Source organism: Oncorhynchus masou, chromosome 20 (genome assembly GCF_036934945.1).
Source record: "Oncorhynchus masou masou isolate Uvic2021 chromosome 20, UVic_Omas_1.1, whole genome shotgun sequence".
NCBI classification, from domain to species: domain Eukaryota; kingdom Metazoa; phylum Chordata; class Actinopteri; order Salmoniformes; family Salmonidae; genus Oncorhynchus; species Oncorhynchus masou.
The window spans coordinates 19,878,202-19,905,451 of NC_088231.1; the positions used below are offsets into that span (position 1 = coordinate 19,878,202).

At 48.4% G+C, this 27,250-nt stretch overlaps 1 protein-coding gene and 2 non-coding genes across 3 annotated transcripts; 1 reads left to right on the forward strand and 2 right to left on the reverse strand.

Annotated features, from left to right (window-relative positions):
- The first annotated feature begins 1,211 nt into the window (after positions 1–1,211).
- On the forward strand, positions 1,212–18,628 carry LOC135507150 (uncharacterized). Its single transcript, XM_064926732.1, has 5 exons — positions 1,212–1,263; positions 1,607–1,688; positions 1,879–2,172; positions 16,694–17,014; positions 17,373–18,628. The coding sequence occupies exons 2-5, from the start codon at positions 1,607–1,609 to the stop codon at positions 17,708–17,710; spliced, it is 1,035 nt and encodes a 344-aa protein (XP_064782804.1). The 5' UTR covers positions 1,212–1,263; the 3' UTR covers positions 17,711–18,628.
- A 612-nt stretch (positions 18,629–19,240) lies between these two features.
- On the reverse strand, positions 19,241–19,313 carry trnak-uuu (transfer RNA lysine (anticodon UUU)). Its single transcript has one exon. It is a non-coding gene; the product is annotated as a tRNA-Lys (tRNA).
- A 675-nt stretch (positions 19,314–19,988) lies between these two features.
- trnat-ugu (transfer RNA threonine (anticodon UGU)) lies at positions 19,989–20,061 on the reverse strand. Its single transcript has one exon. It is a non-coding gene; the product is annotated as a tRNA-Thr (tRNA).
- Positions 20,062–27,250: the final 7,189 nt, after the last annotated feature.

The following is a 27,250-nucleotide window of genomic DNA, read 5'->3' on the forward strand; positions in this document are numbered from 1 at the left end:
CCGACAAAACCCCACAGAAGAATGGGCGGTGGCGACAACGGTGGCTAGCTAGCCGTACACCGATAGACAGTGTCCTTCGACCCCAGCAATGTTTTCATGCAGTTCTGTTAACGGTGAGGGCAGGTGTTGGGCAAGCGGGAGCAAAGGACACTGTTTACCGGTGTCGCCGTCGTGGTTTTCCTGCTATCCCACCTTGGTTGTTCCCTCAGCTAGTGATATATCTAGGGTTGCTTGAGAGGCTAATAGATGTCGAGGAAGGAGAATATTCAGTTGTGAAAGTTAACATTTAATAACACAGTACTATGCTTTCTTTAATATATTCACAGATGGATCTAATGACCCTAAAAAAGTCAGGACAGGAACAGCTTTTAGAGTTTAAGGTGGCAGTGACGAAAAGAGCAACAGGTCATTTATCTGTTTACACAATGGAGATGTCCATACTCTTGGCTGCAGAGTGGGCGGAGGAGGTGAGGATGACGGTAGTCATCTAGTCTGACTCCTGTTGCAGCACTGATGAGCTCAAATTCATGTGTGTCTCAGAGCAGACAGGGTGTATTGTATGAGGTTCTGCAGTGCTTGTTCAGGGCGAAACAGACGGGGGTGTTTGGGTACCAGCTCGTGTGGGAGTAGAGGGGAATGGGGGGGTGGATGCTATCGCCAAGCAGCCTCTCAAACATCCTAATGTTGACATGGATTTGTCCATCAGTAAAGCAGAAGCCAAGGGTTTATGAGAACAGTGGTTAAAAACAAATGGCAAGAGTTGTGGAACAGGAAGGGAAAGGGATGACACCTGTATAATATCTATGAAAATGTGGGGGGCCGGGAGGTCCTCAGGCAGAGAGAGAAGGGAGGAAAGTGTCGTCACAAGGCTGAGCCTGGGAAACACAAGGCTCAACAGGACATAGGTGGGGAAACATCCAACTGGGTGGTGGGATCACTGTCAGGAGGAGATGGAGACAGTGGAACACGTTCCATTTCAGTGCCATCAATATGGGAGGGAAAGGGGGAGATTATTGGTACATTTAAGGAGTAATGGGGTTGAAGAGACGATATTAAGTCAACTGCTGGGGGAATCTTCAGGGGCTGTAGTATTTAATGATGTATTTCGCTTCCTTAGGGAGATGAGAATAATGGGTAGGATTTAGACCTTCCTGTCTCTGGTTAACACTCCAGTCCAGTTGGTGGCGATAATGCACCTTAAATAGTCCAATGAAGAAGAGCGAAAACGAAAGTAGTTATTTCTCAGGACAACCAAGGCCGGAGGTAAAACATCTATAGTTTGGTAAATGAAGTATATTCTATTGAAAATCTGTTTGTTTGAGGGTCGGGGGTGGAATATGATACTTGTTTCTTAGTTTGTAAGGTGTATGTGATGAATGAATGTTGTTTTAATGGACGGCAATGGTCTGTGAAGAGAAAGTGTTTTTGTATAGTGTATAGGTGTATAGTGCACACCCAAGCAGTAGTGCACACCATAGCAAACCACAGCAAAACGTTATGCAACAAAGACGATAGTTTCTTAGTAGGCTACTATTTTAGTGTAGGCTAAATAGTTTAGACATAATTACAATCATCCACATCTTAAAATGCTTTTTCAATTTCACAGATGTTGAATCCTGGGGCAGTAAAGCACAGCATGGGGTGGAAACTATTCTGCTGTGTTTTTACATTGATGGTTGGCCTTCTTGGTACGCTTTTCCTAAATGAATCATTTTAGATACACTATGTTCTTTTTGTGTGAACTGGCCTCTTGATCAACATCATTGAGTGTGTTCACTGTATTAGCCTAATGTTAAATATGTTGAGGATTTAGTTTGGCTACAAATATGTAAACATTATAATCCTTGTATTTCTTTTACTTCCCGACCGTTTCCACAGAATGCCCCTCGATTGGTAATGGTATCATTATTAAAACTGTGAATTTGAAGCACTCTGTCACTCTCCCTTGCAATGCAACCTGTGACATTGGCATCGTTTGGAAGATTGTAGATGGCCAGGTCGTTGCCAAGATTGATCAAGGAAAATTAATTGAAGGAAAACGCTTTGAGAAGAGGGTGGAAATCAACAAAGACCTCTCTCTCACAATCAGCTCTGCGGTGTACAATGACAAGGGCTCATATGAGTGTGTCTGTGATAAGCAGAATGTTGCAGATGTGAAGCTAGATGTTCTGGGTAAGCTGAACAGACATGACAAAACTTGACATATTGAATGTTGACTGGGAACAAGAACTATGACTACTTTACTCAGGGATAGATTTGAAGAGTTTACTTCCAAAATGCTATATCCACCATTATTGGTTATGTGTGTTATTATTATTCTTCATGTGTGTGTAAAATATTACTGTTCTCAGATTTATTTATTTTTTCATATGTTTTTATTTGCAAAATATTATATATATATTTTTTTAGCTGGAATGGAATGTTCGTATCCTGTATATTTGACAGTGATATGTGATCGTCTCACCTACACCTAGGTATCTTAAAGGGATACTTCAGGATTTGGGCAATGAGGCCCTTTATCTATCCCCACGGAGTCAGGTGAACTTGTGGATTCCATTTGTATGTCTCTGTATCCAGTGTGAAGGAAGTTAGAGTTAGTCTCGTGAGCCAATGCTAACTAGCGTTAGCACAATGACTGGAAGTCTATGGGTATCTGCTAGCAGTTTTTTGTTACATTTGACTGTAAAACATAGTAGTACTACTTATTTCTCTAAGAGGCGGCTATATAGCGTTTTGTCTCTGAAATGAAACCATCCAGTGATAGATTTTAAACAAATACATTGAACAACCCCATACCATGATTAGAGAGTGAAAAAACATACCAATCTCTTTCATCATTTCTAATTACATTAAAAGACCAACATTTCTGAAAATGGATATACAGCGTTTTGGAATTAAACATTTTCACATCTTCATTTATGCATTTGCAATTGTTGCAATATTGTAATATTGGCCAGACCACTGTTTTTCTGAAGTCAGTGTGTAATTCAAAGTCTACATACTGTTGATTTGTGTTTTAGAGTTGTGATCAATGATAATAGTATAATATCATTCTTTATTTGTGTCTATTCAACTCATGTCCATTTATCCTTCATTCCCTCATCCTCCACTCCTCTCCTTTTGGCTTTCACACTATGCTAACTTTAACGCCCCAGCACCTTCTCTAAACCTTAACCCCCCAGCACCTTCTCCCTGACCTTAACCCCCCAGCACCTTCTCCCTGACCTTAACCCACAGCACCTTCTCTCTGACCTTAATCCCCAGCACCTTCTCTCTGACCTTAACCCACAGCACCTTCTCTCTGACCTTAACCCCCCAGCACCTTCTCTCTGACCTTAACCCCCAGCACCTTCTCTCTGACCTTAACCCCCAACACCTACCCCCTTCACATTAACCCCCAAGCACCTTCTCTCTCACCTTAACCCCCAGCACCTTCTCTCTAACCTTAACCACCCAGCACCTTCTCTCTAACCTTAACAACCCAGCACCTACTCTCTAACCTTAACCCCCAGCACCTTCTCTCTGACCTTAACCCCCAGCACCTTCTCTCCGACCTTAACCCCCAGCACTTTCTCTCTGACCTTAACCCTCCAGCACCTTCTATCTGACCTTAAACTCCCAGCACCTTCTCTCTGACCTTAACCCACAGCACCTTCTCTCTGACCTTACCCCCCAGCACCTTCTCTCTAACCTTAACCCCCCAGCACCTTCTCTCTAACCTTAATCCCCCAGCACCTTCTCTCTAACCTTAACCCCCAGCACATTCTCTCTGACCTTAACCACCAAGCACCGTCTCTCTAACCTTAACCCCCAGCACTTTCTCTATAACCTTAACCCCCAGCACCTTCCCCCTTCACTTTAACCCCCAGCACCTTCTCTCTAACCTTAACCCCCAGCACCTTCTCTCTAACCTTAACCCCCAGCACCTTCTCTCTAACCTTAATCCCCCAGCACATTCTCTCTGACTTTAACCCCCAAGCACCTTCTCTCTAACTTTAACCACCCAGCACCTTCTCTCTAACCTTAACCCCCCAGCACCTTCTCTCTAACCTTAACCCCCAGCACCTTCTCTCTAACCTTAATCCCCCAGCACATTCTCTCTGACTTTAACCCCCAAGCACCTTCTCTCTAACTTTAACCACCCAGCACCTTCTCTCTGACCTTAACCCCACAGCACCTTCTGTCTAACCTTAACCCCCAGCACCTTCTCTATAACCTTAACCCCAGCACCTCCCCCTTCACTTTAACCCCCAGCACTTTCTCTCTGACCTTAACCCCCAGCACCTTCTCTCTAACATTAACCCCCAGCACCTTCTCTCTAACCTTAACCCCCAGCACCTCCCCCTTCACTTTAACCCCCAAGCACCTTCTCTTTAACCTTAACCCCCAGCACCTTCTCTCTAACCTTAACCCCCAGCACCTTCTCTCTGACCTTAACCACCCAGCACCTTCTCTCTGACCTAAACCACCCAGCACCTTCTCTCTGACCTTAACCACCCAGCACCTTCTCTCTGACCTAAACCACCCAGCACCTTCTCTCTGACCTTAACCCCCAGCACCTTCTCTCTGACCTTAACCCCCAGCACCTTCTCTCTAACCTTAACCCCCAGCACCTTCTCTCTAACATTAACCCCCAGCATCTTCTCTCTAACCTTAACCCCCAAGCACCGTCTCTCTAACCTTAACCCCCAGCACTTTATCTATAACCTTAACCCCCAGCATCTTCCCCCTTCACTTTAACCCCCAGCACATTCTCTCTAACCTTAACCCCCCAGCACCTTCCCCCTTCACTTTAACCCCCCAGCACCTTCTCTCTGACCTAAACCACCCAGCACCTTCTCTCTGACCTTAACCACACAGCACCTTCTCTCTGACCTTAACCCCCAGCACCTTCTCTCTGACCTTAACCCCCCAGCACATTCTCTCTGACTTTAACCCCCAAGCACCTTCTCTCTAACCTTAACCCCCAGCACCTTCTCTCTGACCTTAACCCCCCAGCACATTCTCTCTGACTTTAACCCCCAAGCACCTTCTCTCTAACTTTAACCACCCAGCACCTTCTCTCTGACCTTAACCCCACAGCACCTTCTGTCTAACCTTAACCCCCCAGCACCTTCTCTATAACCTTAACCCCCCAGCACCTTCTCTCTAACCTTAACCCCCAGCACCTTCTCTCTAACATTAACCCCCCAGCACCTTCTCTCTAACCTTAACCCCCCAGCACCTTCCACCTTCACTTTAACCCCCAAGCACCTTCTCTTTAACCTTAACCCCCCAGCACCTTCTCTCTGACCTTAACCCCCAGCACCTTCTCTCTGACCTTAACCACCCAGCACCTTCTCTCTGACCTAAACCACCCAGCACCTTATCTCTGACCTTAACCACCCAGCACCTTCTCTCTGACCTTAACCACCCAGCACCTTCTCTCTAACCTTAACCCCCCAGCACCTTCTCTCTGACCTTAACCCCCCAGCACCTTCTCTCTAACCTTAACCCCCCAGCATCTTCTCTCTAACATTAACCCCCCAGCATCTTCTCTCTAACCTTTACCCCCAAGCACCGTCTCTCTAACCTTAACCCCCAGCACTTTATCTATATAACCTTAACCCCCCAGCACCTTCCCCCTTCACTTTAACCCCCAGCACCTTCTCTCTAACCTTAACCCCCCAGCACCTTCTCTCTAACCTTAATCCCCCAGAACCTTCTCTCTAACCTTAACCCCCAGCACCTTCCCCTTCACTTTAACCCCTCAGCACCTTCTCTCTAACCTTAACCCCCAGCACCTTCTCTCTAACCTTAACCCCCCAGCACCTTCTCTTTAACCTTAACCCCCCAGCACCTTCTCTCTAACCTTAATCCCCCAGCACATTCTCTCTGACCTTAACCCCCAAGCACCATCTCTCTAACCTTAACCCCCAGCACTTTCTCTATAACCTTAACCCCCAGCACCTTCCCCCTTCACTTTAACCCCCAGCACCTTCTCTCTAACCTTAACCCCCAGCACCTTCTCTCTAACCTTAACCCCCAGCACCTTCTCTCTAACATTAAATCCCCAGCACCTTCTCTCTAACCTTAACCCCCAGCACCTTCCACTTTCACTTTAACCCCCAAGCACCTTCTCTTTAACCTTAACCCCCAGCACCTTCTCTCTAACCTTAACCCCCAGCACCTTCTCTCTGACCTAAACCACCCAGCACCTTCTCTCTGACCTAAACCACCCAGCACCTTCTCTCTGACCTTAACCACCCAGCACCTTCTCTCTAACCTTACCCCCCAGCACCTTCTCTCTGACCTTAACCCCCCAGCACCTTCTCTCTAACCTTAACCCCCAAGCACCATCTCTCTAACCTTAACCTCCAGCACTTTCTCTATAACCTTAACCCCCAGCACCTTCCCCTTCACTTTAACCCCCAGCACCTTCTCTCTAACCTTAACCCCCGGCACCTTCTCTATAACCTTAAACCCCCAGCACCTTCCCCCTTCACTTTAACCCCCCAGCACCTTCTCTCTGACCTTAACCCCCAGCACCTTCTCGCTAACATTAACCCCCAGCACCTTCTCTCTAACCTTAACCCCCAGCACCTTCCACCTTCACTTTAACCCCCAAGCACCTTCTCTTTAACCTTAACCCCCAGCACCTTCTCTAACCTTAACCCCCAGCAACTTCTCTCTGACCTTAACCACCCAGCACCTTCTCTCTGACCTAAACCACCCAGCACCTTATCTCTGACCTTAACCACCCAGCACCTTCTCTCTGACCTTAACCACCCAGCACCTTCTCTCTGACCTTAACCCCAGCACCTTCTCTCTAACATTAACCCCCAGCACCTTCTCTCTAACCTTAACCCCCAGCACCTTCCACCTTCACTTTAACCCCCAAGCACCTTCACTGTAACCCCCAAGCACCTTCTCTTTAACCTTAACCCCCCAGCACCTTCTCTCTAACCTTAACCCCCAGCACCTTCTCTCTGACCTTAACCACCCAGCACCTTCTCTCTAACCTTAACCCCCCAGCACCTTCTCTCTGACCTTAAAACCCCAGCACCTTCTCTCTAACCTTAACCCCCCAGCATCTTCTCTCTAACATTAACCCCCCAGCATCTTCTCTCTAACCTTTACCCCCAAGCACCGTCTCTCTAACCTTAACCCCCAGCACTTTATCTATAACCTTAACCCCCAGCACCTTTCCCCTTCACTTTAACCCCCAGCACCTTCTCTCTAACCTTAACCCCCAGCACCTTCTCTCTAACCTTAACCCCCAGCACCTTCTCTCTAACCTTAACCCCCAGCACCTTCTCTCTAACCTTAATCCCCCAGCACCTTCTCTCTAACCTTAACCCCCAGCACCTTCCCCTTCACTTTAACCCCCAGCACCTTCTCTCTAACCTTAACCCCCAGCACCTTCTCTCTAACCTTAACCCCCAGCACCTTCTCTCTAACCTTAACCCCCAAGCACCATCTCTCTAACCTTAACCCCCAGCACTTTCTCTATAACCTTAACCCCCAGCACCTTCCCCCTTCACTTTAACCCCCAGCACCTTCTCTCTAACCTTAACCCCCCAGCACCTTCTCTCTAACCTTAACCCCCCAGCACCTTCTCTCTAACCTTAATCCCCCAGCACATTCTCTCTGACCGTAACCCCCAAGCACCTTCCCCCTTCACTTTAACCCCCAAGCACCTTCTCTCTAACTTTAACCACCCAGCACCTTCTCTCTGACCTTAACCCCACAGCAACTTCTGTCTAACCTTAACCCCCAGCACCTTCTCTATAACCTTAACCCCCAGCACCTTCCCCTTCACTTTAACCCCCAGCACCTTCTCTCTGACATTAAACCCCAGCACCTTCTCTCTAACCGTAACCCCCAGCACCTTCTCTCTAACCTTAACCCCCAGCACCTTCCACCTTCACTTTAACCCCCAAGCATCTTCTCTCTAACCTTAACCCCAAGCACCTTCCCCCTTCACTTTAACCCCCAGCATCTTCTCTCTAACCTTAACCCCTCAGCACCTTCCCCCTTCACTTTAACCCCCAGCACCTTCTCTCTAACCTTAACCCCCAGCACCTTCCCCCTTTACTTTAACCCCCAAGCACCTTCTCTCTAACTTTAACCACCCAGCCACTTCTCTCTGACCTTAACCCCACAGCACCTTCTCTCTGACCTTAACCACCCAGCACCTTCTCTCTGACCTTAACCCCCCAGCACCTTCTCTCTGACCTAAACCACCCAGCACCTTCTCTCTGACCTTAACCACCCAGCATCTTCTCTCTGACCTTAACCACCCAGCACCTTCTCTCTAACCTTAACCCCCAGCACCTTCTTTCTGACCTTAACCCCCCAGCACCTTCTCTATAACATTAACCCCCCAGCATCTTCTCTCTAACCTTAACCCCCAAGCACCGTCTCTCTAACCTTAACCCCCAGCACTTTATCTATAACCTTAACCCCCAGCACTTTATCTATAAACTTAACCCCCCAGCACCTTCCCCCATCACTTTAACCCCCAAGCACATTCTCTCTAACCTTAACCCCCCAGCACCTTCCACCTTCACTTTAACCCCCAAGCACCTTCTCTCTGACCTTAACCCCAGCACCTTCTCTCTAACCTTAACCCCCAGCACCTTCTCTCTGTCCTTAACCACCCAGCACCTTCTCTCTGACCTAAACCACCCAGCACCTTCTCTCTGACCTTAACCACCCAGCACCTTCTCTCTAACCTTAACCCCCCAGCACCTTCTCTCTGACCTTAACCCCCCAGCACCTTCTCTCTAACCTTAACCCCCCAGCACCTTCTCTCTAACATTAACCCCCCAGCACCTTCTCTCTAACATTAACCCCCCAGCATCTTCTCTCTAACCTTAACCCCCAAGCACCGTCTCTCTAACCTTAACCCCCCAGCGCATTCCCCCTTCACTTTAACCCCCCAGCACCTTCTCTCTGACCTTAACCCCCAGCACCTTCTCTCTAACCTTAACCCCCAGCACTTTCTCTCTAACCTTAACCCCCAGCACCTTCCACCTTCACTTTAACCCCCAAGCAACTTCTCTTTAACCTTAACCCCCAGCACCTTCTCTCTAACCTTAACCCCCAGCACCTTCTCTCTGACCTTAACCACCCAGCACCTTCTCTCTGACCTAAACCACCCAGCACCTTCCCCCTTCACTTTAACCCCCAGCACTTTATCTATAACCTTAACCCCCCAGCACCTTCCCCCTTCACTTTAACCCCCCAGCACCTTCTCTCTAACCTTAACCCCCCAGCACCTTCCCCCTTTACTTTAACCCCCAAGCACCTTCTCTCTAACTTTAACCACCCAGCCACTTCTCTCTGACCTTAACCCCACAGCACCTTCTCTCTGACCTTAACCACCCAGCACCTTCTCTCTGACCTAAACCACCCAGCACCTTCTCTCTGACCTTAACCACCCAGCACATTCTCTCTGACCTTAACCCCCAAGCACCTTCTCTCTAACCTTAACCCCCCGGCACCTTCTCTATAACCTTAAACCCCCAGCACCTTCCCCCTTCACTTTAACCCCCCAGCACCTTCTCTCTGACCTTAACCCCCAGCACCTTCTTTCTAACCTTAACCCCCAGCACCTTCTCGCTAACATTAACCCCCCAGCACCTTCTCTCTAACCTTAACCCCCCAGCACCTTCCACCTTCACTTTAACCCCCAAGCACCTTCTCTTTAACCTTAACCCCCCAGCACCTTCTCTCTAACCTTAACCCCCAGCAACTTCTCTCTGACCTTAACCACCCAGCACCTTCTCTCTGACCTAAACCACCCAGCACCTTATCTCTGACCTTAACCACCCAGCACCTTCTCTCTGACCTTAACCACCCAGCACCTTCTCTCTGACCTTAACCACCCTGCACCTTCTCTCTAACCTTAACCCCCAGCACCTTCTCTCTAACATTAACCCCCCAGCACCTTCTCTCTAACCTTAACCCCCCAGCACCTTCCACCTTCACTTTAACCCCCAAGCACCTTCACTTTAACCCCCAAGCACCTTCTCTTTAACCTTAACCCCCAGCACCTTCTCTCTAACCTTAACCCCCAGCAACTTCTCTCTGACCTTAACCACCCAGCACCTTCTCTCTGACCTAAACCACCCAGCACCTAATCTCTGACCTTAACCACCCAGCACCTTCTCTCTGACCTTAACCACCCAGCACCTTCTCTCTGACCTTAACCACCCAGCACCTTCTCTCTAACCTTAACCCCCAGCACCTTCTCTCTGACCTTAACCCCCAGCACCTTCTCTCTAACCTTAACCCCCCAGCATCTTCTCTCTAACATTAACCCCCCAGCATCTTCTCTCTAACCTTTACCCCCAAGCACCGTCTCTCTAACCTTAACCCCCAGCACTTTATCTATAACCTTAACCCCCAGCACCTTCCCCTTCACTTTAACCCCCCAGCACCTTCTCTCTAACCTTAACCCCCAGCACCTTCTCTCTAACCTTAATCCCCCAGCACCTTCTCTCTAACCTTAACCCCCAGCACCTTCCCCCTTCACTTTAACCCCCAGCACCTTCTCTCTAACCTTAACCCCCAGCACCTTCTCTCTAACCTTAACCCCCAGCACCTTCTCTCTAACCTTAACCCCCCAGCACCATCTCTCTAACCTTAACCCCCAGCACTTTCTCTATAACCTTAACCCCCAGCACCTTCCCCCTTCACTTTAACCCCCAGCACCTTCTCTCTAACCTAACCCCCCGGCACCTTCTCTCTAACCTTAACCCCCAGCACCTTCTCTCTAACCTTAATCCCCCAGCACATTCTCTCTGACCGTAACCCCCAAGCACCTTCCCCCTTCACTTTAACCCCCAAGCACCTTCTCTCTAACTTTAACCACCCAGCACCTTCTCTCTGACCTTAACCCCACAGCAACTTCTGTCTAACCTTAACCCCCCAGCACCTTCTCTATAACCTTAACCCCCAGCACCTTCCCCCTTCACTTTAACCCCCAGCACCTTCTCTCTGACCTTAAACCCCAGCACCTTCTCTCTAACCGTAACCCCCAGCACCTTCTCTCTAACCTTAACCCCCAGCACCTTCCACCTTCACTTTAACCCCCAAGCATCTTCTCTCTAACCTTAACCCCCAAGCACCTTCCCCTTCACTTTAACCCCCAGCATCTTCTCTCTAACCTTAACCCCCCAGCACCTTCTCTCTAACCTTAACCCCCAGCACCTTCTCTCTAACCTTAATCCCCCAGCACATTCTCTCTGACCGTAACCCCCAAGCACCTTCCCCCTTCACTTTAACCCCCAAGCACCTTCTCTCTAACTTTAACCACCCAGCACCTTCTCTCTGACCTTAACCCCACAGCAACTTCTGTCTAACCTTAACCCCCAAGCACCTTCTCTATAACCTTAACCCCCCAGCACCTTCCCCCTTCACTTTAACCCCCCAGCACCTTCTCTCTGACCTTAAACCCCAGCACCTTCTCTCTAACCGTAACCCCCCAGCACCTTCTCTCTAACCTTAACCCCCCAGCACCTTCCACCTTCACTTTAACCCCCAAGCATCTTCTCTCTAACCTTAACCCCCAAGCACCTTCCCCCTTCACTTTAACCCCCAGCATCTTCTCTCTAACCTTAACCCCCAGCACCTTCCCCTTCACTTTAACCCCCAGCACCTTCTCTCTAACCTTAACCCCCAGCACCTTCCCCCTTTACTTTAACCCCCAAGCACCTTCTCTCTAACTTTAACCACCCAGCCACTTCTCTCTGACCTTAACCCCACAGCACCTTCTCTCTGACCTTAACCACCCAGCACCTTCTCTCTGACCTTAACCCCCCAGCACCTTCTCTCTGACCTAAACCACCCAGCACCTTCTCTCTGACCTTAACCACCCAGCATCTTCTCTCTGACCTTAACCACCCAGCACCTTCTCTCTGACCTTAACCACCCAGCACCTTCTCTCTGACCTTAACCCCCCAGCACCTTCTCTCTGACCTAAACCACCCAGCACCTTCTCTCTGACCTAAACCACCCAGCACCTTCTCTCTGACCTTAACCCCACAGCAACTTCTGTCTAACCTTAACCCCCAAGCACCTTCTCTATAACCTTAACCCCCCAGCACCTTCCCCCTTCACTTTAACCCCCCAGCACCTTCTCTCTGACCTTAAACCCCAGCACCTTCTCTCTAACCGTAACCCCCCAGCACCTTCTCTCTAACCTTAACCCCCAGCACCTTCCACCTTCACTTTAACCCCCAAGCATCTTCTCTCTAACCTTAACCCCCAAGCACCTTCCCCCTTCACTTTAACCCCCAGCATCTTCTCTCTAACCTTAACCCCCAGCACCTTCCCCCTTCACTTTAACCCCCAGCACCTTCTCTCTAACCTTAACCCCCAGCACCTTCCCCCTTTACTTTAACCCCCAAGCACCTTCTCTCTAACTTTAACCACCCAGCCACTTCTCTCTGACCTTAACCCCACAGCACCTTCTCTCTGACCTTAACCACCCAGCACCTTCTCTCTGACCTTAACCCCCAGCACCTTCTCTCTGACCTAAACCACCCAGCACCTTCTCTCTGACCTTAACCACCCAGCATCTTCTCTCTGACCTTAACCACCCAGCACCTTCTCTCTAACCTTAACCCCCAGCACCTTCTCTCTGACCTTAACCCCCAGCACCTTCTCTATAACATTAACCCCCAGCATCTTCTCTCTAACCTTAACCCCCAAGCACCGTCTCTCTAACCTTAACCCCCAGCACTTTATCTATAACCTTAACCCCCAGCACCTTCCCCCTTCACTTTAACCCCCAGCACCTTCTCTCTAACCTTAACCCCCCAGCACCTTCTCTCTAACCTTAACCCCCAGCACCTTCTCTCTAACCTTAACCCCCAGCACCTTCTCTCTAACCTTAATCCCCCAGCACCTTCTCTCTAACCTTAACCCCCAGCACCTTCCCCTTCACTTTAACCCCCAGCACCTTCTCTCTAACCTTAACCCCCAGCACCTTCTCTCTAACCTTAACCCCCAGCACCTTCTCTCTAACCTTAACCCCCAAGCACCATCTCTCTAACCTTAACCCCCAGCACTTTCTCTATAACCTTAACCCCCAGCACCTTCCCCCTTCACTTTAACCCCCAGCACCTTCTCTCTAACCTTAACCCCCCGGCACCTTCTCTCTAACCTTAACCCCCCAGCACCTTCTCTCTAACCTTAATCCCCCAGCACATTCTCTCTGACCGTAACCCCCAAGCACCTTCCCCTTCACTTTAACCCCCAAGCACCTTCTCTCTAACTTTAACCACCCAGCACCTTCTCTCTGACCTTAACCCCACAGCAACTTCTGTCTAACCTTAACCCCCAGCACCTTCTCTATAACCTTAACCCCCAGCACCTTCCCCTTCACTTTATCCCCCCAGCACCTTCTCTCTGACCTTAAACCCCAGCACCTTCTCTCTAACCGTAACCCCCCAGCACCTTCTCTCTAACCTTAACCCCCAGCACCTTCCACCTTCACTTTAACCCCAAGCATCTTCTCTCTAACCTTAACCCCCAAGCACCTTCCCCCTTCACTTTAACCCCCAGCATCTTCTCTCTAACCTTAACCCCCCAGCACCTTCTCTAACCTTAACCCCCAGCACCTTCTCTCTAACCTTAATCCCCCAGCACATTCTCTCTGACCGTAACCCCCAAGCACCTTCCCCTTCACTTTAACCCCCAAGCACCTTCTCTCTAACTTTAACCACCCAGCACCTTCTCTCTGACCTTAACCCCACAGCAACTTCTGTCTAACCTTAACCCCCCAGCACCTTCTCTATAACCTTAACCCCCAGCACCTTCCCCTTCACTTTAACCCCCCAGCACCTTCTCTCTGACCTTAAACCCCAGCACCTTCTCTCTAACCGTAACCCCCAGCACCTTCTCTCTAACCTTAACCCCCAGCACCTTCCACCTTCACTTTAACCCCCAAGCATCTTCTCTCTAACCTTAACCCCCAAGCACCTTCCCCCTTCACTTTAACCCCCAGCATCTTCTCTCTAACCTTAACCCCCCAGCACCTTCCCCTTCACTTTAACCCCCAGCACCTTCTCTCTAACCTTAACCCCCAGCACCTTCCCCCTTACTTTAACCCCCAAGCACCTTCTCTCTAACTTTAACCACCCAGCCACTTCTCTCTGACCTTAACCCCACAGCACCTTCTCTCTGACCTTAACCACCCAGCACCTTCTCTCTGACCTTAACCCCCAGAACCTTCTCTCTGACCTAAACCACCCAGCACCTTCTCTCTGACCTTAACCACCCAGCATCTTCTCTCTGACCTTAACCACCCAGCACCTTCTCTCTAACCTTAACCCCCAGCACCTTCTCTCTGACCTTAACCCCCAGCACCTTCTCTATAACATTAACCCCCCAGCATCTTCTCTCTAACCTTAACCCCCAAGCACCGTCTCTCTAACCTTAACCCCCAGCACTTTATCTATAACCTTAACCCCCCAGCACTTTATCTATAAACTTAACCCCCAAGCACCTTCTCTCTAACTTTAACCACCCAGCCACTTCTCTCTGACCTTAACCCCACAGCACCTTCTCTCTGACCTTAACCACCCAGCACCTTCTCTCTGACCTTAACCCCCCAGCACCTTCTCTCTGACCTAAACCACCCAGCACCTTCTCTCTGACCTTAACCACCCAGCATCTTCTCTCTAACCTTAACCCCCAAGCACCGTCTCTCTAACCTTAACCCCCAGCACATTCTCTCTAACCTTAACCCCCCAGCACCTTCCACCTTCACTTTAACCCCCAAGCACCTTCTCTCTGACCTTAACCCCAGCACCTTCTCTCTAACCTTAACCCCCAGCACCTTCTCTCTGTCCTTAACCACCCAGCACCTTCTCTCTGACCTAAACCACCCAGCACCTTCTCTCTGACCTTAACCACCCAGCACCTTCTCTCTAACCTTAACCCCCAGCACCTTCTCTCTGACCTTAACCCCCAGCACCTTCTCTCTAACCTTAACCCCCAGCACCTTCTCTCTAACATTAACCCCCAGCACCTTCTCTCTAACATTAACCCCCCAGCATCTTCTCTCTAACCTTAACCCCCAAGCACCGTCTCTCTAACCTTAACCCCCAGCACCTTCCCCCTTCACTTTAACCCCCAGCACCTTCTCTCTGACCTTAACCCCCAGCACCTTCTCTCTAACCTTAACCCCCAGCACTTTCTCTCTAACCTTAACCCCCCAGCACCTTCCACCTTCACTTTAACCCCCAAGCAACTTCTCTTTAACCTTAACCCCCCAGCACCTTCTCTCTAACCTTAACCCCCAGCACCTTCTCTCTGACCTTAACCACCCAGCACCTTCTCTCTGACCTAAACCACCCAGCACCTTCCCCCTTCACTTTAACCCCCAGCACTTTATCTATAACCTTAACCCCCCAGCACCTTCCCCTTCACTTTAACCCCCAGCACCTTCTCTCTAACCTTAACCCCCAGCACCTTCCCCTTTACTTTAACCCCCAAGCACCTTCTCTCTAACTTTAACCACCCAGCCACTTCTCTCTGACCTTAACCCCACAGCACCTTCTCTCTGACCTTAACCACCCAGCACCTTCTCTCTGACCTAAACCACCCAGCACCTTCTCTCTGACCTTAACCACCCAGCACTTTCTCTCTGACCTTAACCACCCAGCACCTTCTCTCTAACCTTAACCCCCAGCACCTTCTCTCTGACCTTAACCCCCCAGCACCTTCTCTCTAACCTTAACCCCCCAGCACCTTCTCTCTAACCTTAACCCCCCAGCATCTTCTCTCTAACCTTAACCCCCAGCACTTTCTCTATAACCTTAACCCCCAGCTCCTTCCCCTTCACTTTGACCCCCAGCACCTTCTCTCTAACTTTAACCACCCAGCACCTTCTCTCTGACCTTAACCACACAGCACCTTCTCTCTAACCTTAACCCTCAAGCAACTTCTCTATAACCTTAACCCCCAGCACCTTCCCCCTTCACTTTAACCCCCAGAACCTTCTCTCTGACCTTAACCCCCAGCACTTTCTCTCTAATGTTAACCCACCAGCACATTCTCTCTAACCTTAAACCCCCAGCACCTTCCCCCTTCACTTTAACCCCCAAGCACCTTCTCTCTAACCTTAACCCCCAGCACCTTCTCTCTGACCTTAACCCCCAGCACCCTCTCTCTAACCTTAACCCCCAGCACCTTCTCTCTAACCTTAACCCCCAAGCACCTTCTCTCTAACCTTAACCCCCAGCACCTTCTCTCTGACCTTAACCCCCCAGCATCGTCTCTCTAACCTTAACCCCCCAGCACCTTCTCTCTAACCTTAACCCCCCAGCACCTTCTCTCTGACCTTAACTCCCAAGCACCTTCTCTCTAACCTTAACTCTCGAGCACCTTCTCTCTAACCTTAACTCCCCAGCACCTTCTCTCTGACCTTAACTCCCCAGCACCTTCTCTCTGACCTTAACCCCCAGCACCTTCTCTCTAACCTTAACCCCCCAGCACCTTCTCTCTAACCTAAACCCCCCCAGCACCTTCTTTCTGACCTTAACCCCCAGCACCTTCACTCTAACCTTAACCCCCCAGCACCTTCCCCATTCACTTTAATTGTCATACATTGCATGTAGACCTAAATCTAATTCAATTACTTTCATAATTGCACACCATTCAAGGCCCACCCCTCTTCTCCCTCCTCATCTAACAGTCCCGACAGAAATATCAGCTCACGTCGGAGATAATGTCACACTTCACTGCTATGGCTCAACCAAAAAGCAGGCAACCGATGGTGAGATGTATGTCCAGTGGGAGAAAGATGGACAGACTGTGCTGAAGATTGACCCAACCAATACTACCTTTGGCCCTGGATTCATTGACAGGACATCAGTGACCTGGGATGGTTACGGAGAGGGTGACCTGTCCCTCACCATCACCGGTGTACGCTCGTCTGACCAGGGGACCTACCTGTGCTTCTTCAACAGTGATAGTGACCCAGGATATCCACATGGAGTCACTCTCACTGTTAAAGGTGGGATGTCTATTGAATGCTTTTCTCACTTAAGTATTCTATTTAAAATGCACTTTTTAACGTATAGACATTGTTCTTTGTCTTATTATTATCATAGTAGTAGATGTAGTGTTAGTGTAATATTTCAAGAGAATAGTATTTAATCATGGCAGTCTTGCTGTTTTGTATTGTTGTCTGCGCTAGTTGAGATTATAAACTGGGTGGTTCGAGCCCTGAATGCTGATTGGCTGACAGCCGTGGTATATCAGCCTAAGACCACACCCCCTCAGGCCTTATTGCTTCAGTATAATATTGTTGTCATATCCCTTATCTTTGCTGCACTAACACTACTATTTTCCATCTTTCTGTCTTTCTCTAGAAAAGCAATTGGAGCCTGCAATGACTTATAGTGAAAGGAGTAGGGTGCCATTGCTAGTAATAATTATTCAAATCATTTGTGTGCTCGGGTTACTGGTGATTCACAAGAGAAACAGGAGACAGCCAACAGCATCACCAGCACATCTCTCCGTTCCAGTTCAGGACAGCCAACCGTTGCCAGAAGTCCCAAGAATCCAGAGTTGTTGTGATGATGATCTCGATGAGACCACGTGTCCTGAGGGGATGTATGAGCGCACAGAGGATGAGGAGGAGCTTCATCTCCCAGTAGCTGAAAGTGGGACACTGCTAGTGCAGGAGAAGAGCAGCACAGGGAGTTGAGTATGAAGATAGTATGTTCTGGTTGCCAACTTCTTTGTTTGTGAAATGTCCTATGTTCTCTGAAGTGGATGCCTTCCTATCATAGATTACGGTAGCCAATGACTGCAGCTTGATTACCTTGAATCAAATGATACAGGGTTTACTTTATCTCTAGCCCAGTCTTCTTTGTTCTGCCTAACCTTTATTTTACTAGGCAAGTCAGTTAAGAACAAATTCTTATCTTCGATGACGGCCTAGGAACAGTGGGTTAACTGCCTGTTCAGGGGCAGAACGACAGATTTTGTACCTTGTCAGCTCGGGGATTTTAACCTACAACCTTTTGGTTACTAGTCCAATGCTCTAACCACTAGGCTACCCTGCCGCCCCTAGTCTTCCAGCCTCACTGGTGGCTTAAATTGTTTAAAGCTAGATATTTTACACCAGCATAAGCATTTTATTGGGGGGTGAGAGGTATAAAGGAGGATCCTTTGAGTGTGTGGATATGAAAGGGAAGCTGGTAGGGAATAAAGGAGGAATCATTCATCTCTCTGGTGGTGGTGCTACTGTTATTCTAACTGGAAGGTTTACTAGTCAAGATCAATGTCACATTTAATCTGGTCTTGCTTGATATCAAAGGGATATCACAGTACGTGTAATACACAATATCCTCACAAGAGGGCAGATGTACACCATCATTTTAAAGTAAACTATGATTATTTTTGGGTCAGTGATACACTTGGGACGTCCCTACCCTAAATCCTAACCTGAATCCACAAGAAATACTTTAATCCTTACATTAACTATTTTACATTTCGACTTCTGTGGGGTAGGCACGTCCCAAGGATCCTCGATAACAGATTAATGCATTATTATAAGGTATTACATGATGCGTAATAAATATATGTATTTGCTAAATGATTATAAAGAATGTTTGCTATATTTATGTTTATTTTATCGAATGTAAGAAATATTATTGTTCACAAAGTGTAAACCTGTGTCGAAACAGTTTTGAGAAACTGGCGCAAGCACCTGTAACATTTGTAGTGATACTACTTTTGTAGTGATTGTCATTTTCGGTGAGTCTTTTCAGAGAGCCGGATCATTTGGCTCCGAGCCGGTCCATATGTCAGATCTGGCCAAATTATTAGATGTCCTGCAAAAACAATGTAGTTTTTTTTTACGCACTTAAAAAAACAATCTGTATGCACCAGATTGCCGTGATCTCCTCACTATTTATTGTTTCTGCAGTGAGGACTCACCCTTTTTACAATTAGTTTATAATGTATCTGCAGAAAAAATAAATAGCTCAAAAGGGAGTAGTAGCCGTATGCAAATCAGGGAGCCAAATGAACAACTCTTTCACCAATGTGATTCGGTTCCGTTAATTCGCTTACCAGATGTAACGTTATAGCATGTATTTCCCAACATGATTCCAACTAACCTCAGTCACAGAAGCTATCGAGGCCGATAATAATATTCGTTAACATTCGTTCTGTCTATGCAGATGAGGAAGAAGGCGCTAGCAACCGAGACCGGTTAAAAAAAAATATCCGCCCGAACAGGGACTTGAACCCTGGACCCTCAGATTAAAAGTCTGATGCTCTACCGACTGAGCTATCCGGGCTCTGACTGGCAGAGAAAGGGGAAAGATTTTGATTTTAAAAAGTCGTGGGGTAGATCACGTCTCCACTTGCTCGGAAAACGACTATTCGCTACTACAGCGCATTGTTACTGTGTTGCTCAGCTCAGGAGCTAGGGGGCACTTTTCAACCCCATAGCTAACGTTACTGTAAGTGTATTGCAGGCAGCATCGTAACGTTTATACCACAGATTAATAGAGCTTTGGTTTTACCCACAGGTGAATAGGGACAGTTATCGTATCTTTGGTTATACTAACCTTAATTTAGCTAGTTACTGTAGCTACATCATAGCTCGCTAGTGTTCCATTTCATTCTGTGGTCGGCTAACCTCGTACCGGCGCAAAGATACACTATTGGCAATGTGTACGTGTTGATAATAATACCCTACCGATGCAAAGATACACAATTGGCCATTGTAAGTGTCAATGTGCACGGAAAAGCTATTGTCAGTCTCTGTGTTGTTCCTTTGATCTTCATTTATTTGTAATTCATTGTTTTCCTCTGATCAACATACGTCATTTATTAACGTCATTAACGTGAGCAACAAAAAAAAAACTGAGACTAATGCATCGGGGCAGTTTTTTTTTTGTCCTGTCCAAGTTTAGGACGTGAAAGACCGACGTGTTGATCCGATTGAAGGAAAAAAAATAAAAGTGTACAGGCCCCAGCGAGATTTGAACTCGCGACCCCTGGTTTACAAGACCAGTGCTCTAACCCCTGAGCTATGGAGCCCTGTTCTGTTGAGGCTGAAACGCAGACTGTTTTTGACTGTGGCATGGATAGTTTTTCATGAGAGTTCTATAAGCATTCTGAAAGGATATATGGTTGCTTGCAGAGACCTCAATTGATCGATTTAATGTTAGTGTTAAAACATCCTTATATCAGAATTTTAAATCAACACGATAAAGACCACAACAATATCCTGCATTCTGACTTGCAATGTGTTTTTAACTTCAACCACTAGATGGCGTCAAAGAACGACATTTGTCAACAAGCCGTTCAGAAGTTGTTTGTCGCCTGCCATTTGTTGCGCTCAAGTGGGTAATTAAGCAATAAGGCCCCGATGGGGTGTGGTATATGACCGAAATCCGCTGTCCTTGTACAACGCAACGCGGAGTGCCTGGATACAGCCCTTAGCCGTGGTATATTGGCCATATACCACAAACCCAGAGGTGCGACATTATAAACTGGTTACCAACATAATTGCAAATTAGTCTTCCAAATGGACAATGACACCAAGCATACTTACAAAGTTGTGGCAAAATGGCTAAAGGACAACAAAGTCAAGGTATTGGAGTGGCCATCACAAAGACCTGACCTCAATCCTACAGCAAATTTGTGGGCAGAACTGAAAAAGCATGTGCGAGCAAGGAGGCCTACAAACCTGACTCAGTTACACCAGCTCTGTCAGGAGGAATGGGCCAAAATTCACCCAACTTATTGTGGGAAGCTTGTAGAAGGCAACCCGAAACGTTTGACCCATGTTCAACAATTTAAAGGCAACCAAATACTAATTGAGTGTATGTAAACTTCTGGCCCACTGGGAATGTGATGAAGGAAATAAATCATTATCTCTACTATTATTCTGACATTTTCACATTCTTAAAATAAAGTGGTGATCCTAACTGACATAAAACAGGGGATTTTTACTAGGATTAAATGTCAGGAATTGTGAAAATGTATTTGGCTAAGGTGTATGTAAACTTCTGACTTCAACTGTATATACAAGTAAAATAACACTGCAACTAACACAGAATGGGCACACAAATAAATACACCTGCAGTTGGCATAGCCTGTAAGGCAACACTTATACACCTTGATATTTCTGTTTGCCAATGCATTTACAATTTGGGATAACTTCAGGGCAGATCTGCACCAGTGGCGTGCTACTACTTTGGGAATTCAATGCACATGACTGGCTTGCTATAGACAGCCTCCTATGGCTTTGGGCGTGGTATAGAAATAGAACGGAGGTACCAGCCTCCGGAATGGAACATATTCCGTTCCGGAATACAGAGACGGATACGTATGGTGAGCCAGAGGACATCAAATATGTCCAATATTTTCTCTGGAAAACTGAATCAATTCCACCATGGAACTCGAATTCGATTGCCAATAAATACGCGCAGGAATTTAATTGAATTGTATTTTATGGATTTATGAAAAGGCGTAATTTTTTTCCATCACTAAAGCCACTTGAGGATTGTAAATGAGAAACATGCGTGTGGAAGACGGGCGGATAGTTAGTCTTGGTTTTGAACCCATTTCTAAAACCAAGCCTCCAACGCAACGAACGTAAGTAACTAGTGAATAGGCCAATATATGTGATTTTCAAATATCAATAAAATGCTGCATTTATTGTTTGCGTTTTGATTGTGTTTATAAAAAAGGACTAGCCCGTGCGTAAATATGCGTTCCAAATGCTCCATGATCACAATGCATCATAATCACTTCTATCCTAACAAGTCGCCTTTCTCTGAACTTGGACAAGTCAATAGAGAGGCTATAAAAAAACTATATAGTTACCGGAAAGTTTTCTTATTGAATGGTTTCTTTCTTGTGCTTAGCCTAGGTAGTTGTGTACAGTAATTGGTTTACTTGTAGCCTAAAGTAGCCCATCTCCCACCCGTGGGACGATACATAGTTACAGTAATGATATGTAATAAGCATGTTCAATAGGCCGACTGTACTGTTTCTAGGGAAAATGACGCGATGATTAGCCAATGATCACAAAGAGCTGAGTAATCGCCCACAAACATGTTGTGCCAGGCTTCATCCCCCAAAAAAATGGTAGTGAATGAAATGGTATTGTACTGAATTAAACTGTACACCCAATCCGTTCTCTCTGCGAAGCATATACCTGTCCAGCCGGTTTCAAAGGTTTGTGAAAGCTCGATCCGGGAGTTACGGGTATTGGTAGGTAGGTCTATTACGAGAGGGGTGTTGGATGTCAGTTTGGAACAGTTCAACACACGACGCCCCAACGACTGGAACGGAGCTCCTTTCTCTCGCCACACCAGAAGTGTAGCTTGGTGTCGCCACTTGCGCAACAAGTGACTCTGCCAAAGGGATTTATAAGATTCAGTCGGACACATTTAGTTTCTTTATCCTAGAACGTGACTGAAAATCAAGGCTTTCGACGAAAATAACAGGAGCACTCTCTCCGTTTCTTTGCCTGTCCACGGTTTATCAAGGCATCACAACCGGGAATAAAATCAGATTTCTCCGTGTTCGACCATTAAAGTGACACGGATGTTTGTGCCCAGATGCTGCGCTCCTTCACATTAGCACTCCGCCGGCTGACTAAATGTAAGAGCCTCTTTGTTCATTTACTTTGTTCATTTAGGGAGACCTGTATTTGTGTGTAGATATAACCTAGCTACAAGCCCATATAACTTAAACTACGGGACTTCGTGTAGGCTAGATTGAGCCAAGTGATGTTGGAATCAGTGATGAGACATCGATCCTCGTTTCAATAAACAGCGATAGGCTACTTTGTAGCCAAATCAAAATGAACAAAGTCTAGCCTGGTTCCGAATGTAAACACAACGTCGCGCCTTCCTTTTTAAACCATGGTTGCTAACAGATGAGTATTTTCTCACGTCTCTTTCCAGGGCCACCATGCTCCATGCGTCCGCGGTGGTCGTGTGGGAATGGCTCAACGAACACGGGCGGTGGCGGCCCTACAGCCCGACCGTCTCCCACCACATCGAGGCGGTGATACGAAGCGATCCCCGTGGTGGAAGCGTCGTGCTAGGCCAAGTCGACAACCGCCTCTCGCCCTACATCCTAGACCTGCAGTCGATGCACCAGTTTAGGCAGGACACAGGTAAGAAGACGAGAGCTGAGAGGTGTGAATGGCTGTTGTTGTTGTGGGGATGCCGATGTGGTGTTGTTACGCGCCTGGTGTTGTTTGTGTAAAGCACGTGGATGTATATAGGTGGAGAACTTTTGTGAAACAGCACAGTTTAAAATATATGGCAAATAGAAATCAAAACTGGATGGTCTTAAGAGAGAGACGGGAAACCACGTGTTTGATGTATTTGATACCATTCCACCCATTCTGCTCCAGTCATTACCATGAGCCCTGGCCTCCCCAATGAAGGTCCCGCCAACCTCCTGTGATGTCCAGTGAGTGTCTCTGTGTCTCGGTCTGTCCAGAGTGGATATATTGTTATAGACAAAGGTCCTATCAGAATTCTTACTTCTACATAGGCCTTTTTAAACATCTTAGGCTCAGTTGTCAGTCGGTTCTGGTTTTTACTTCACGTTACTGCACGGCTGTGTTAAATTCAGTTCGTTTTACATGTGGTTCAACTAGTAGACTGCTTCACCACTGGGGTGGAGCTTAGAGCTCACAGCTTGGTTCCATTCCGTCATAGAATGAGAATTAAGAATGAAGTACAATCAGTTCCATATTCCTAGGGCCTGACTGGGTCCCTGAGTGAAACCCTCCGCTTGCCTGTCAGACAGAATGGGGTGAAAGTGGGATGACCTACGACAGCTGTACCTCACAGAGCCTTGGCCTCTTACGAGAGACATTCTTCCCCCGTAGTCCCCGAATCTAACGCATGCAGCTGCTGTGTGGGGACTGACATTGGGTGGGATAAGCAGAGGGAGTGAGAGAGAAAGGGCACCCTATTTCCTACATAATGAGCTAGTTTTAGTCAAAAGTAGTGCACTACATAGGGAATAGGGTGCTCTTTGTGACAAATCCAGAGTGTAAGGGGAAAGCAGAGAGAATGTGATATTTCAAGACTTAAACAACAGAGAATCTGAGAATCCGCCTCCGGTAGCCCCCCCCCCCCCCCTCTATAGTCTCAGCCACACTGTATCCTGTTAATTTCTTTAGTCTTGTCTTTAGTTTTGTCAATAGGCCAGATCTGTAGGGGCCAGCGGTGTCAGAGGCTCGGGACGTGGGAGAGGGAGATGGAAGGAGGGATAGAAAGAGAGGGAGTCGGAGGGAGGTAATAGGGAAGCCCATCTATCTCTCTCTCTTTGTTGAAGTTGAGAGAACAGATGTTTGTTCCTCTATTGTGGCCTAGACATTCACGCAGGCACACACACACACACACACACAGGGAAGAGTGTGGGAGAGAGTTGTAGGCGCAGAACCCGGGCGCACCGAGTCGGGAGACGGGGTAGAGGGCGTACCGGCAATTCTAAGTTCACCGAAGTGGAAGATGAAGACAAAAGAGAGGACGAGAAAGAAAGGGGGAGAGAGCAGTAACGATAGAAACATCTCTCTTTACCTTGTAGCTCCACTCTGCTATTTCACCACAGCTGATGATTGTATGACACTGTGACACCTCTCCCTCCCACATCCTCTCACAACGTTGGTGCTAGAGACAGACCGCATGAGAATACAGAAGCTCGCAGCTCAAACGCAGCTTCCCATCTGTTCACAGGGCTAATAGTCAATCAGGGAAGCCAGACTGAAGGGTTTCCAGTTGTCACTGACGGCTGAGGTTTCCCTTCTTCTGGAGGAGCCCTGTGGAAGGTAAAACCCATCTAGCGTTTGCGTCTGGCTGTCATTTCAGGGAGCCGTTAGCCTTCAGGCTACCTGCCGTCAACCAACTCGACATCTAGCATTAGCGTCTGTCTGTCATTTCAGGGAGCCGTTAGCCTTCAGGCAACCTGCCGTCAACCAACTCGACATCTAGCTTTAGCGTCTGTCTGTCATTTCAGAGAGCCGTTAGCCTTCAGGCAACCTGCCGTCAACCAACTCGACATCTAGCATTAGCGTCTGTCTGTCATTTCAGGGAGCCGTTAGCCTTCAGGCAACCTGCCGTCAACCAACTCGACATCTAGCTTTAGCGTCTGTCTGTCATTTCAGGGAGCCGTTAGCCTTCAGGCAACCTGCCGTCAACCAACTCGACATCTAGCTTTAGCGTCTGTCTGTCATTTCAGGGAGCCGTTAGCCTTCAGGCTACCTGCCGTCAACCAACTCGACATCTAGCTTTAGCGTCTGTCTGTCATTTCAGGGAGCCGTTAGCCTTCAGGCAACCTGCCGTCAACCAACTCGACATCTAGCTTTAGCGTCTGTCTGTCATTTCAGAGAGCCGTTAGCCTTCAGGCTACCTGCCGTCAACCAACTCGACATCTAGCTTTAGCGTCTCTCTGTCATTTCAGGGGGCCGTTAGCCTTCAGGCTACCTGCCGTCAACCAACTCGACATCTAGCTTTAGCGTCTGTCTGTCATTTCAGAGAGCCGTTAGCCTTCAGGCTACCTGCCTCCCTCCTCTGTCTCTCCTGTCTCTCTCCCTCCTCTGTCTCTCCTGTCTCTCTCCCTCCTCTGTCTCTTCTGTCTCTCTCCCTCCTCTGTCTCTCCTGTCTGTCTGACTCCTCTGTCTCTCCTGTCTGTCTGACTCCTCTGTCTCTCCTGTCTCTCTCCCTCCTCTGTCTCGCCTGTCTCTCTCCCTCCTCTGTCTCGCCTGTCTCTCTCCCTCTTCTGTCTCTCTCCCTCCTCTGTCTCTCCTGTCTCTCTCCCTCCTCTGTCTCTCTCCCTCCTCTGTCTCTCCTGTCTCTCTCCCTCCTCTGTCTCTCTCCTCCTCTGTCTCTCCTGTCTCTCCTCCCTCTCTGTCTCGCATGTCTCTCTCCCCTGTCTGTCTCACCTGTCTCTCTCCCTCCCACTCCTTCCTCCTCTCTCTCCCTCCCTCTCCCTCCTCTGTCTCTCTCCCTCCCTCTCCCCTCCCTGTCTCTCTCCCTCCTCTGTCTCGCCTGTCTCTCTCCCTCCTCTGTCTCGCCTGTCTCTCTCCCTCCTCTGTCTCGCCTGTCTCTCTCCCTCCCTCTGTCTCGCCTGTCTCTCCTCCTCCCTCCCTCTGTCTCGCCTGTCTCTCTCCCTCTCTGTCTCGCCTGTCTCTCTCCCTCTCTGTCTCGCCTGTCTCTCTCCCTGTCTGTCTCACCTGTCTCTCTCCCTGCCTGTCTCTCTCCCTGTCTGTCTCGCCTGTCTCTCTCCCTCCTCTGTCTCTCTCCCTCCCTCTCCCTCCCCTGTCTCTCTCCCTCCCCTGTCTCTCTCCCTCCCTCTGTCTGGCCTGTCTCTCTCCCTCCCTCTGTCTCGCCTGTCTCTCTCCCTCTCTGTCTCGCCTGTCTCTCTCCCTCTCTGTCTCGCCTGTCTCTCTCCCTCTCTGTCTCGCCTGTCTCTCCCCCTGTCTGTCTCACCTGTCTCTCCAGCCCCTGCCTGTCTCTCTCCTGTCTGTCTCGCCTGTCTCTCTCCTCCCCTGTCTCTCTCCCTCCCTCTGTCTCGCCTGTCTCTCTCTCTCCCTCCTCTGTCTCGCCTGTCTCTCTCCCTCCCCTGTCTCTCTCCCATCCTCTGTCTCGCCTGTCTCTCCCTCCTCTCAGTCTCGCCTGTCTCTCTCCCTCCTCTGTCTCGCCTGTCTCTCTCCCTCCTCTGTCTCTTGAAATGACATGTTGGTTGATATAGAGTCCGAGGCTGACAACAGACAGCTAGGCAGAGAGGCTGACAACAGGCAGCAAGACAGAGAGGCTGACAACAGGCAGATAGACAGAGAGGCTGACAACAGGCAGATAGACAGAGAGGCTGACAACAGGCAGCTAGACAGAGAGGATGACAACAGACAGCAAGACAGAGAGGCTGACAACAGGCAGATAGACAGAGAGGCTGACAACAGGCAGATAGACAGAGAGGCTGACAACAGGCAGATAGACAGAGAGGCTGACAACAGGCAGATAGACAGAGAGGCTGACAACAGGCAGCTAGACAGAGAGGCTGACAACAGGCAGCTAGACAGAGAGGCTGACAACAGGCAGCTAGACAGAGAGGCTGACAACAGGCAGATAGACAGAGAGGCTGACAACAGGCAGATAGACAGAGAGGCTGACAACAGGCAGCTAGACAGAGAGGCTGACAACAGGCAGAGAGGCTGACAACAGGCAGCAAGACAGAGAGCTGACAACAGGCA

What these genes read in the sequence shown, in the direction of transcription:
- LOC135507150 (XM_064926732.1), top strand. Translation starts at nt 1,607, where the DNA reads ATGTTGAATCCTGGGGCAGTAAAGCACAGCATGGGGTGGAAACTATTC. An exon ending in TGTGAAGCTAGATGTTCTGG is followed by an intron (nt 2,173 to 16,693) that starts GTAAGCTGAACA and finishes CTCATCTAACAG; the next exon opens with TCCCGACAGAAATATCAGCT. An exon ending in AGTCACTCTCACTGTTAAAG is followed by an intron (nt 17,015 to 17,372) that starts GTGGGATGTCTA and finishes GTCTTTCTCTAG; the next exon opens with AAAAGCAATTGGAGCCTGCA.